General features: G+C 46.7%; 1 protein-coding gene across 2 annotated transcripts in view; it reads left to right on the top strand.

Moving 5' to 3' along the window:
* Window positions 1-12,873, top strand: part of LOC147098682 (netrin receptor UNC5B-a-like) — a 339,224-nt gene extending 326,351 nt beyond the window's left edge. For both annotated transcript variants that reach the window (XM_085970682.1, XM_085970681.1), the window contains 3 exons: window positions 2,389-2,553; window positions 8,175-8,353; window positions 10,086-12,873. In XM_085970682.1, coding sequence (XP_085826808.1) covers window positions 2,389-2,553; window positions 8,175-8,353; window positions 10,086-10,248 — 507 coding nt within the window. In that variant the 3' untranslated portion in view covers window positions 10,249-12,873. The remainder of the gene's footprint in view (window positions 1-2,388; window positions 2,554-8,174; window positions 8,354-10,085) is intronic.
* Window positions 12,874-13,215: the final 342 nt, after the last annotated feature.

The following is a 13,215-nucleotide window of genomic DNA, read 5'->3' as shown; positions in this document are numbered from 1 at the left end:
ACCCCCATTTTAGACTCACTCACAGAATCACAGAATCTACAGTGCAGATAGAGGCCATTTCGGCCCATCGAGCCTGCACCGACACATATCCCACCCTATCCTTGTAATCCCCTAACACTAAGGGTCAATTTATCATAGACCAAATCTCCAGACAGTCGCCCGAAGCCAGATTTGAACCCGGGTCCCTGGCGCTGTGAGGCAACAGTGCTAACCACTATGCCACTCGTCTCTTACTAAACTATAAACCAGGCAGAAGAACCACCACAGGTGAAGTTGCTATGGAAACTGCAGCCAGTAATGCAAGAACATAGCGTGCACATCTCTTTGATTGGTGTGCGAGTGTGGTGTACGAGGAGACCAAGTGACGAGATGCAGCTGGAGACCGCGGCCAGGATTCCACACATCTCGCAACCGTTGACCCCTTTTTGCTGTCACGTGTTTAGTTTTCGGCTCTTCCTTGCTGTTAAATCTGGAGATTTTGCTTCCACAGGCCCTGCTTGCTGTGCTGCGACAGACTTTGAAACAGGTTTCGGACAAAACCAGCGTTCTACCTGGCGCTCCGCGAGGAGACGCGGCTTAATGAAGGGCTGCAGGGCTGTCTCATGCCCAGGCCTAGCAGGGCCCTGAGCTGGACGTCAGCTAGGAGGTTGTCCTCTGCAGTGAAATATATAATAAACGTATTAATTGGAGTACTGTTTCCTTTATGCCCTTTTATTGCTGATCGCTGCTGACAAGCTTCTATGATATTGCAACAGCACTGTGTACAATTCCCCTTGTTTGATGGAGTGTGTTACTCTGAGGCAGTAACTCATTGAGTTATCCAGAAAAACTACTTTGCAGAAGTGCATTTCAAAATTTCCTGTGTTCAGGACCCCCTGTAAATACTGACACACTCCCGGGGACCCACTATAAATATTGACACACCACCGGGGACCCCCTGTAAATACTGATACACTCCTAGGGACCCCTATAAATACTGACACACTCCCGGGGACCCCCTGTAAATACTGACATTCCCAGGGACCCCCTGTAAATACTGACACACTCCCGGGGACCCCCTGTAAATACTGATACACTCCTAGGGACCCCTATAAATACTGACACACTCCCGGGGACCCCCTGTAAATACTGACACACTCCCGGGGACTCCGTGTAAATACTGACACACTCCTGGGGACCCCCTGTAAATACTGACACACTCCCGGGGACTCCGTGTAAATGCTGACACACTCCCGTGGACCCCCTGTAAATACTGACACACACCCGAGGACCAGCTTGTAAATACAGACACACTCCCGGGGCCGCCCTGTAAATAATGACACACTCCCGGGGACCCCCTGTAAATAGTGATACACTCCCGGGGACCCCATGTAAATACTGACACGCTCCCGGGGACCCCCTGTAAATACTGACACACTCCCGAGGACCCCCTGTAAATACTGACACACTCCCGGGGACCCCCTGTAAATACTGACACACTCCCAGGGACCCCCTGTAAATACTGACACACTTCCGGGGACCCCCTATAAATACTGACACACTCCCCGGGAACCCCTGTAACTACTGGCACACTCCCGGGGACCCACTGTAATTACTGACACACTCCCGGGGACCCCCTGTAAATACTGACACACTCCCGAGGACCCACTGTAATTACTGACACACCCCCCGGTACCCCCTGTAAATACTGACACACTCCCGGGGACCCCGTGTAAATACTGACACTCTTCCGAGGACTCCCTGTAAATACTGACACACTCCCGGGGACTCCCTGTAAATACTGACACACCCCCGGGGACTCCCTGTAAATACTGATACACTCCCGGGGACCCCCTGTAAATACTGACACACTCCTGGGGACTCCCTGTAAATACTGACACACTCCCGGGGACTCCCTGTAAATACTGACACACTCCTGGGGACCCCCTGTAAATACTGACACACTCCCGGGGACCGCCTGTAAATACTGACACACTCCGGGGGACCCCCTGTAAATACTGACACACTCCTGGGGACCCCCTGTAAATACTGACACACTCCCAGGGGACCCCTGTAAATACTGACACACTCCCAGGTCCACTGCCCAAACTAAAACATAAAACACCTTTTTAAAAAAAAATTAAGAGCAACAGAAATAAAACTTGTGAATCAAGCAACAAATACAGGGAAAGAGAATTCGGAATTTGCGCACTCTCCGTGCTCCCGGGATGCCCAGCCCAGCAGGCTCCCAGTTTGGAAAGTTTAGCTTCAGCAGTACCTGACCAACCCAAGCTGTAACTATGGAACGTTTTTGTATTGACGCAGTGTTCATCTACTTGGGGGGTTGCACAAATCGAATGGATTGGGTGACTGTAATCAAACGTCTCTCTCTCTCTCCCACTTTCCCAGGAAATTCCATTTTACCATATCTGGAGTGGTGCCCAGAGAGCGTTGCACTGCACCTTCTCGCTGGAGAGGTACAGCCTGGCATCCACCGAGTTTTCCTGCAAAATCTGTGTCCGTCAGGTGGAGGGAGAGGGGCAGATATTCCAGCTACACACAGCCATTGAAGAGGTAAGAACAGCGGAGGCCCGAACCTCGTTAGCAGCTGCGATCACAAGCCTCCAGCGCGGAGCTCACTTGTCTATGAGCCACTGGTCGTGGCTGTTGCTGAGAACTATCTTTTAGTTGCACCTCAAAAGCATTAAGGAGGGCGGAGGTACTGGGAGATGTGCTGGGGCTGATTCAACTGCCTTATCTGGATTACGTTAAATTACATCATATTTACAGCACAGAAACAGGCCATTCAGCCCAACTGGTCCGTGCCGGTGTTTATGCTCCACACGAGCCTCCTCCCACCCCTCTTCATCTCACCCCGTCAACACATCCTTCTATTCCTTTCTCCTTCATGTATTCATGTAGATTCCCCTTAAATGTATCTATACTATTCGCCTCAACCACTCCCTGTGGCAGCGAGTTCCACATTCTCACCACTCTCTGGGTAAAGGAGTTTCTCCTGAATTCCCTATTGGATTTATTAGTGACTATCTTATATTTATGGCCCCTAGTTCTGGTCTCGCCCACAAGTGGGAACATCTTCTCTACATCTAATCTACCAAAACCCCTTCATAATCTTAGACTTTATTAGGTCACCCCTCAGCCTTTTTTCTAGAGAAAAGAGCCCCAGCCTGTTCAATCTTTCCTGATGGGTATATCCTCTCAGTTCTGATATCATTCTAGTAAATATTGTTTGTACCTTCTCCAGTGCCTCTATGTCCTTTTTATAATATAGAGACCAGAACTGAGCAGAGTGTGGTCCAACCAAGGTTCTATACAAGTTTAACATCACTTCTCTGCTTTTCAATTCTGTCCCTCTAGAAATGGACCCCAGTGCATTGTTTGCCTTTTTCATGGCGTCGCTCCTTTTAGTAATTTGTGTATCTCTACTCCAGCTCCCTCTGTTCCTCTATCCCATTTTCCAAGGAGTATGTGGCCTCCTTATTCTTCCTACCAAAATGTACCACCTCACACTTATCTACATTGAAATTCATTTGCCAATTACACGTCCATTCTGCAAGTTTATGAGTGTCTTCCTGTATTTTGTCGCTGTCCTCTGTATTAACTACACCCCCCAGTTTGGTACCATCCCCAAATTTTGAAATTGTACTTCCGATTCCCAAGCCCAGCTCGTTTATGTAAATGGTGAACAACAGCGGTCCCAGCACCGATCCCCGTGGAACCCCACTTCCCACCTTTTGCCAGTTTCTCCACGTTAAAGGTGCAATATACAGGAAACTCTTTTTTATCCGGCACCGACGGGACCGGCGTGCTGCCGGTTGATCAAAAAGTCCAGATTACAGAGAGGTATACTTACCAAGGTACGAGAGTAAGTTGTTGTTGGAAGACACTCACTTCCCCAAGGGGAAGGAGGGAAGAGTTGGCCTGTTTTTGATCATCTCTGGTTCAAGAGCAGTGTTGACAGCAGACTGGAAGCCCAGAATGTCAACCAGACAACAGTGTAAAAGCTAAGATCGATTTTCGGATGAGACGTTAAACCGAGGCCCCGTCTGCTCTCTCAGACGAACGTAAAATATCCTGTGGCACTATTTCGAAGAAGAGCAGGGGCGTTCTCCCCGGTGTCCTGGCCAATATTTATCCCTCAATCAACATCACTGAAACAGATGATCTGGTCATTATCACATTGCTGTTTGTGGGAGCTTGCTGTGCACAAATTAGCTGCTGCGTTTCCTACATTACAACAGTGACTACACTTCAAAAAGTACTTAATTGACTGTAAAGCGCTTTGGGACGTCCTGAGGTGCTATATAAATGCAAGTCTTTCTTTATCTCTTTTATTGGATATAAATAAAACATAAAGGAAAAGGGAATGTTAATGGTTGTGACTTCCTGAGGCCTGCCCCTTCCACTGATCGCTACCTTCAAGTTATCATTGAATTTTACTGCACAATGGGAGGCCATTCGGCCCATTGCCATGGTGCTAGCTGCACTCGAATCCCATTTCCCTGCCATTTCTGTTTAACCTTTTTGTATTCCTTTTCAAATACTTACCCTTTAAAATAGTGTTACATTATCTGCCTCAATAGCCCCTTGTGGTAAAGCTTATCATATTCTAATAATATTCTAACTTCCTCCTTTGTTCCTTTAGTGACGATCTTTAGTCTACACCCAGTTTGCCCACCAGCAGAAGCACAATTTACCCCGTCAAAACCTTTCATAATTTTGAAAACCTCTGTTGGATTCCCCCTTAACCTTCTCTGTTCCCAAGTCAAAACTAGAACAACTTTTGAGGCTTCCTTCACAACTGTAACCTTTCAATCTAGTGAATCTTTGCCGTTCCTTTTCCTTGGCTCTAGTGTCTTTCCTACAGTCGGAAGCCAAAAAGTGCACGCAGTGCTCCAGTTGTGGCCGAGCCAATGTCTTGTACAAATTCAACACCACTTGAGGTCGGCAAGCACTGTTCCTCATCTCTGCCGCTTTGATCTCGCAAGCAATGGGTAGACTCGCACATTGTAAATAGTCGTAAACTGCGGAAGTATCATTACTCGACGCGCACTGATCAAAATCTGACTCGCTCTCATGTTTTCAGGTCCCGTCCTTTAAAAAGGAAAATAATTTTTGCCTGCTTGAAGTGAAAAGTTATTTACAACAGCGGGGCAGCAGAACAATGGCTGTTCAGTGCACTCGACTCCAGAGAAAACCTCTGCTAGTTAAACCTAAATCAGATATGGGTCTGGAGCTCTTAATAAATCACAGCCCCGACGAGACCACAATAACCTGGTTACATGGAACCTTGAACGTGGAGACGCATCTCTCGGGGCTTCACGTGGTAGAGTGGGGGGCCGGGAGGTGGCCATAGAGTGAAAGGTTGGAGACAAATGTCCGGGGGGAGACGTAACAAGGATGAGGGGGTTTCGCTGAGTGCAGCGTACGGCTGGTTTCCCAGTGCTGTGTTTGAGGGTGTCAATCTGAGGTTGCGATTAAAGTGCATTGTTGGCACCGAGCACAAGGAGCTTTACTGTGCGTGTAGCCCACATTTTATCTGATCTGGGAGTGCTCAACGCATTGAATGCCAAGAGTAGGAAATAAAATTCCATTCCCAGCATCGGCGTCCCTCGCCTTTAACAACACAGAATACGTTCCTGTCCCTTGTTGTCCTATAGATCGGAACTTGGAATGTAATATCAAGAGAAAGAAGAGCTACAATGTAGATGATTGCATAAATGACAAAGCTCTTGAAGTTCCATTGTGCGATGCTGGCATGGGAACAGGTTCAGCGCTAATGAACATTAAGTAATTTGTTGCTTAATGTATTCATATGAAATTGCTCTCCCAGCCCCATTCTGATGGAGGTAGATCCACACCTCTGTTCAAATAGCAGAGGAAGGAATTGGAATTTCATGCAATCACATTCGGGGTAACTTTCTGACCCTGCAATCCCAGCTGGGTGCCTCACTTGCCAGGAAGCCCTGTTGGGAAATTCAGGATTGCGCCGCGTGTGATTTTTCCGCACCTGAATTTCCGCTATGCACATCCCGAGGTTTGGGGGTGGGAGCCCTCTGTCTGGAGCACAAAATCGGAAGATTATCTCCGTTAAACATTCAGCCGCTCATATCCCAAGCCAATCGTATCGAGGTTAATGACTTACCGGCAGAATTGTGCCGACACACTTGAGTACGTGGCAGGCCAACAGATTGACGTAAGAAAACTACTAGGCACTTGGTCTAAGCATTAAACAAAGCTTTAATCAACTGTTTTACAACATGGAGGTCTAGTTGTGTCCTTCACTAGTTCCTGTTAAGAATGTCCTGAGCAAGCTGGGCCCGTGCCCGAGTATTTATACTCTCCCTGGACAGCGCCATCCGCAGGCCGCCCAGTATTATTTCATAAGTCATTTCCACATGAATGACAAGATTCATGCCACCGATCACTTTGGAACAAAGACCATGGCGCTTTTAAGAATCTGTCTAGGCACTGTGCACAGCGACACGAGGACCGCGTTTGTGGAGATGTCCTTCTGCTTGGTATTTCGAGGGAACTCATAAAGACCTCCTTTTAAAAATGCATGGCAGATGCAATATACAGGAAACTCTCTTTTATCCGGCACCGACGGGACCGGCGTGGTGCCGGTTTATCAAAAAGTCTGGATTACCAAGAGCTATAGTTTAAAAGGTACGAGAGCTGAGAGCTCCGTACACAGCAACAAACCCAGGCTTCCCTGTTGCTTAGCAACAGCTGCAGGAACAATGGCCACAAGATCCAAGCATCCCTGTTGCTTAGCAACAGCTGCAGCCACACCCGATTGCACAGCCACAGATCGAGAAACGGCCAGTAATATGAAGTAAAACTTACCTGAACCTACTCCTGCATTTTGCCGGTTAACCGAGATTTCCGGTTAATTTAGGTGCCGGTAAATCGAGAGTTTCCTGTAACGTGGATAAATGCGAGGTTGTCCACTTTGGTGGCAAAAACAGGAAGGCAGATTATTATCTGAATGGCAATAGATTGGGAGAAGGGGAAGTGCAACAAGACCTGGGTATCCTTGTGCACCAGTCGCTGAAGGTAAGCATGCAGGTGCAGCAGGCGGTTAAGAAGGCAAATGGTATGTTGGCCTTCATAGCGAGAGGGTTCGAGTACAGGAGCAAGGATGTCTTGCTGCAGTTGTACAGGGCCTTGGTGAGACCACAGCTTGAGTATTGTGTGCAGTTTTGGTCGCCTTATCTGAGGAAGGATGTTCTTGCCATGGAAGGAGTGCAGCGAAGATTCACCAGGTTGATACCTGGGATGGCAGGAATGACGTATGAGGAGAGATTGGGTCGATTGGGCTTATACTCGCTAGAGTTTAGAAGAATGAGAGGGGATCTCATTGAAACTTATAAAATTCTGACAGGACTGGACAGACTAGATACAGGAAGGATGTTCCCGATGGTCGGGGAGTCCAGAACCAGGGGTCACAGTCTAAGGATAAGGGGTAAGCCATTTAGGACTGAGATGAGGAGGAATTTCTTCACCCAGAGAGTGGTGAACCTGTGGAATTCTCTACCACAGAAGGCAGTAGAGGCCAATTCATTAAATATATTCAAGAAGGAGTTGGATATATTTCTTAAGGCTAAGGGGATCAAGGGGTATGGGGAGGAGGCAGGGACAGGGTACTGAGTTTGGATGATCAGCCATGATCTCATTGAATGGCGGAGCAGGCTCGAGGGGCCGAATGGCCTACTCCTGCTCCTATCTTCTATGTTTCTATGCCTTCATTTCGCTAAAAATACAAATCTTCACAGCTGCGCATAGTGAGCAGAGGAGTTTTTATAACACTCCTGTGAAGCACCTGGGGACGTTTTGCGATATTAATGGTGCTATATAAATGCAGGTAGCTGTTGTTGAGTGGTTACCAATGTTCCAGCTAAGCTGCACAGCCACGCAGCGGTCTGGGGGTCCCGCGCAGGCCATCTCGCTGGCTTCTAAATGGAAAAACCGCGCCTGCGCGGAAATTTGAATGGGCCGCGCAGCTCGCTAAAGGGGCCGCGCACCCCCAAAAAAAAGTTCGAGGGAACATTGGTGGTCACCCGCCTCCTCACATTGACACGAGTCTTCAATTATTTATTTTGATTGCATTGTAATTTTGAAGCCGGAATTGACATCGCGTAGTAACAGATATTTATTGCTTTCCCTAACAGAATGCCAAATGTGTCAGCCCATTCCACACACAGGTTGGCACCAATGTTACCACCCAGGTGGGCCCTTATGCCTTTAAGATTCCATACTCCATCAGGCAGAAGATCTGCACGAACTTGGATGCACCAAATACCCGCGGCAACGACTGGAGGCTCCTGGCACAGAAGCTGGGGGTTGACAGGTGAGCAGAAATTTACATTACGCACTCTTTTAACAAAAATGGCAACGTTTCGCTCCGTCGTTGAGGGAACCATTCCAAATGGAAGGGACCCTTTCCTGTCATGGAATGAGAAAGCTTCCCGAATTCTGCGCAATATTGAATCTCTGTTTAAAAACCAGACAATGCTGGAAATGTAATCTGAAAAAGAAAACAAAATGCTGTTAGAGTGGAACACATCTTCCCCTTAGCAGAGATGGTGTGGAGCAGAGAGGTCAATAACCAGGGGGACATAGATTTAAAGTAATTGGTAGAAGGATTAGAGGGGAGTTGAGGAGAACTTTTTTCACCCAGAGGGTGAAGGGATCTGGAACTCACTGCCTGAAAGGGTGGTAGAGGCAGAAACCCTCATCACATTTAAAAAGTACTTGGATATGCACTTATAGTGCCGTAACCTCCAGGGCTACGGACCAAGAGCTGGAAAGTGGGATTAGGCTGGAGAGCTCTTTCTCGGCCGGCACAGACACAATGGGCTGAATGGCCTCCTTCTGTACTGTAGATTTCTGTGACTCAACAGAACACTTAATTCAGACTACCGATTCAATTTATGAATAAGCCACTTGGCCACCAGTAACAAAACTGAACTTCTACCCATCCATTGTGCTATTTATTTACGGAGTGCATATTGTGTCAGCCAATGAGTTGGAGGTGGGGGCGGGACTTGTGGTTTTAATTTATTCATGAACTACATCAAACAGAGTCTCCGAACTCATGACCGAAACTACAGCAAAGTCTCCCGATAAAAGCAGGATTATTTCTCCAGCAGAATGCAGTGAGTGGAGGATAGTTACACAATACAAATTATGCGCATCAAATCAATCTCAGTCACTGACAGCAGTGCGGGCTCCAGGCGTGATTGATGGGGAATTATTCAATCATCTCCATTCTGGCCGGGAATAGTGGTGTCGCTACATGCAGCCATTTATTTATTTATTACTCTGTCATACTTCAGGTGTCACACTTCACAGTATCCAAGGTAAAGGCAAAAGAGAAAGTAAGCCAGTCATTTCATGCTGATTCCTTCTGACCTAGAATCAGAAATGGTTAGACAACACCTGGAGCACTGTGAGCAGTTCTGGGCACCACACCTTAGGAAGGATATATTGGCCTTGGAGGGAGTGCAGCGTAGGTTTACCAGAATGATACCCGGACTCCAGGGGTTTGATTATGAGGAGAGATTACACAAAGTAGGGTTGTATTCCCTGGAATTTAGAAGATTAAGGGGTGATTTGATCAAAGTTTTCAGGATATTAAGGGGAACAGATAGTGTAGATAGAGAGAAACTATTTCCGCTGGTTGGGGATTCTAGGACTAGGGGGATTCGTCTAAAAATTAGAGCCAGACCTTTCAGGAGTGAAATTAGGAAACACTTCTACACACAAAGGGTGGTAGAAGTTTGGAACTCTCTTCCGCAAACGCCAATTGATGCTAGATCAATTGTTAATTTTAAATCTGAGATTGATAGATTTTTGTTAACCAAAGGTATTAAGGGATATGGGCCAAAGGTGGGTATATGGAGTTAGGTCACAGATCAGCCATGATCTCATTGAATGGCGGAACCGGCTTGAGGGGCTAAATGGCCTCCTCCTGTTCCCATGTTTCTAAATCTACAAGAAATCTATTGCACTGTCAGTGAAAGTTCAGAGATACCCATATAACCCCTTTATTAATTTTTTTTCTCTTCTCTCGTGTTTAGATATCTGACCTATTTTGCTACGAAACTTAGCCCCACTGGGGTCATCCTGGACCTGTGGGAAGCCCAGCACCAAGATGACGGCGACATCAACTCCCTCGCCGGTGCCCTCGAGGAGATGGGCAAGAGTGACGTGATGGTAGTCATGACGACAGAAGAATGCTGAAACGTGGATAACCTTAGCAACACCGTGATGAAACCCTAGCATCTATGGCAACTGTTGTAGAAATCAGCTTGCTGCTCACCGGAGCTCCGAGCGAATTAGGAAGGTAGCATTTTTACACGAGAGAGCTGCAGACGTCGCGTACAATCTAGACAAAACCCTCTCCTATCAAAAGCTTTGGGCAGCTTGTAAAAGGTTAACAGTTTCTTAGGAAACGCATTTAATTTATTGTCCATATCTTTGGATGCTTTTCTTTGCTCCTATATTGAAACTTTGTGTGAAACCCAAGGACTTGTTTACATACACGGCCGATGTAGACATCACTCAGATCCTAATGCCCATGTTGTACCAGAGAAGAGGGAGGAATCCAGCTGGGCTACTCAAAAACTGTTTACGAAGAAGAAGAGAATGAATCATAGACGCCGGCGGTAGTCACAAGGCCATTTTAATCCTCTTTCGTTTTCTTTCGACGTGGCAAAAAAAAAATAATCCCTCCTTTCGGGCTTGGGTGAGAACTTGCCAGCGTCCTTTGCATCTTGTCACATCTGTGTGGATTTCTCCCGAGTCGCCATGGCAGAACGCGACTTAAACCTAAGAGTGATTTCCAAAGCTTCTCCCTCTCGCTCTCGCTCTCACACAATCTCAGAAATTGCTGCTGGCGACACCCCTGTGGCCAAACAGCTAACGGGGCTCGTGCGGCATTCTGCTATGTTAGTGGCAGCGTTTAAAATAAGCGGGTTAACGCGCACAGAGAGAGGTCGTACAGAGGTAGTGGGCGCTCATCCACTAATATCCGCCACAGTCATTTCCCGGCTAGAATCCACCATTTCTGATTGACATGAAGAGATTTATGAATCCAATGCAGGTATACCCGACTAACTAACCTCTTTCTCTTCGCCCCTCCGCCCCATCTCTCCCAATCGAGATACGCAGGAGTAACTCCTACCCAACCTTCTTCACTAAGTTGAGGCCACGTGCTAAGATGGTCTGAGTCTGAAGCAAAGCAATAGCGATTCATTGAAGGGTCATACCATCCCCGGGAGAAATATTCCTAACTCATGACCTTGCAACGCCCTTACACAAGAAATAGCCAAACCCACATACACCAACCCAGGACGTGTAACCTCCACCAGAGGTCCAGGGTCTTGACTTGAATGAATATGGACCTAGAGATTTTACTGTGCTAATGTGTTTTTGACATTTTAAGGTACATTCTTAGCATAATATTTGTATCTGTAATTCAGCTTTTGTTCCTCTGAATTCAGTACTGAATGTTAGTCGAGGCCAAGTATGGAAATATGAAGCATTCTGAGCTTTGTTTGACACCCCCCACCACCAATTGCCACTTCCTGTATCTTTTCATAAAAGAAATTTCAGTAGGTGATGAAATACTTTCTCCTGCCCACACCTCCCCGCATCTCAGTCCACTTCACTGAGCCGTATAATGCCTCAAAACTTCAAACCAACGTCGCTGATGAAACCTGGGGGACCTGGAACTTGTGGTCATGCAGCCTTGTTAACATGAACATTGAAAACTGGAAGAATTGTAAAGCCATTTCAGGACTCTGGGATTGGTGTCTGGAGATGGCTGTGGACTGAATGAGCTGGAAGTGCTTCCCGCAGGAGTTTTTCCTTGTGCGAGATGTCCAGAGGAAGCGCTCGATGGGAGAAGGTTACCCAACATGTAGCGATCATTTCTTCAGGAACTCTTCTCAGCTGGCAAGCCCTCCAAGGTTTCGTTCCTGATTTGATTGCCCCCCAGGTTAGGGTCAGTATCCAATGATGTCTTACCTCCAAACTTGCCTTTAAATAAACCACCTTTGGTTATTGTTCGGTGTAACGTCACAATGAGACATTCGCTAATACGAGTCAGTGGACTTTTAAAGGTGGTTGCATTGTCATTTTGCGATGTAGTTTTGAAACATCTTTAGTCGACCAAAAGGTCGAGCCAACCCGAGAAATAAGTTACCATTGGTTGAGTGCGGGAGTGTGTGATGCCTTTTTGATGCAGTATTCATGTCAACAGGAGTATGAAATATCCAAGGCTGCATCATCAAAAATGGCGCTAATATTTAGTTATTTGTAAATGTTGTTGAAATGTTTAAATATTTGGTGAAGAAGCTGCATATCGAGTTATTTATTTCCAAGTGTTTTGGACAAACGCATTTTAAATTCATCGTTGTGTGATTATTTTTTTTTAAATGATTGCTTCAGAAACTCAATCATCGGACATCAATGATCAGCCTTACTCTGGCAAGGGGGTGAGAAATAGCCTCTGTGCTCATTGTCTAACCAAATCAGAAGGTCCGTTTAGATAAAGAAACCGGTTCGCAGTTTCATCAAGGGTTTGCCAACTCTCCGGGATTGCCCTGAAGATGAATCTCTTGGATGCTGCTGCATATGGGCATTAAAAAAAGAATTGTGTTTCTTTTCTTTCAAAACACCCTCGTTTATTGGCAATAAAAAATGTCGGAGATGGAGGTTGGCGGGGGGTGGGGGTGCGGTTGGAAGGTGGGTGGTCAGATGACAGAACCTCCAGGAACACATCTAACCAGATAGCAAAATACTGCGGATGCTGGAAATCTGAAATAACAACAGAAAAAAGCTGGAAAAACTCAGCAGGCCAGGCAGCATCCGTGGAGAGAGAAACGGAGTCAACGTTTCAGGTCGAAACCCTTCGTCAGGACTGAGCGAAGAGTTCTGAAGAAGGGTCTTCGACCTGAAACGTTGACTCTGTTTCTCTCTCCGCGGATGTTGCCGGGCCTGCTGAGTTTTCCCAGCTTTTTTCTGTTGTTATTACACATCTAACCAGAGCGGGCAACCCTACTTCCACTGAAGAGAGACTCGGGGGCGCCCCCCCCATCCCAACACCCAGTGTGACCCAATAACCAGCAAAATCGCACACTCCTAATTAATCCTTTTAATTCAGTGGTTTCAATGTGCAGTGGGTGAGCTTTTTTTAAAAAAAAA

The sequence above is a fragment of the Somniosus microcephalus genome, chromosome 29, assembly GCF_052327205.1.
Source record: "Somniosus microcephalus isolate GS21.2 chromosome 29, FLI_Smic_1.0, whole genome shotgun sequence".
Classification (NCBI taxonomy): Eukaryota; Metazoa; Chordata; class Chondrichthyes; order Squaliformes; family Somniosidae; genus Somniosus; species Somniosus microcephalus.
Note: the sequence above shows the minus strand (reverse complement) of the source record. Positions and strands in the feature narration are given on the sequence as shown.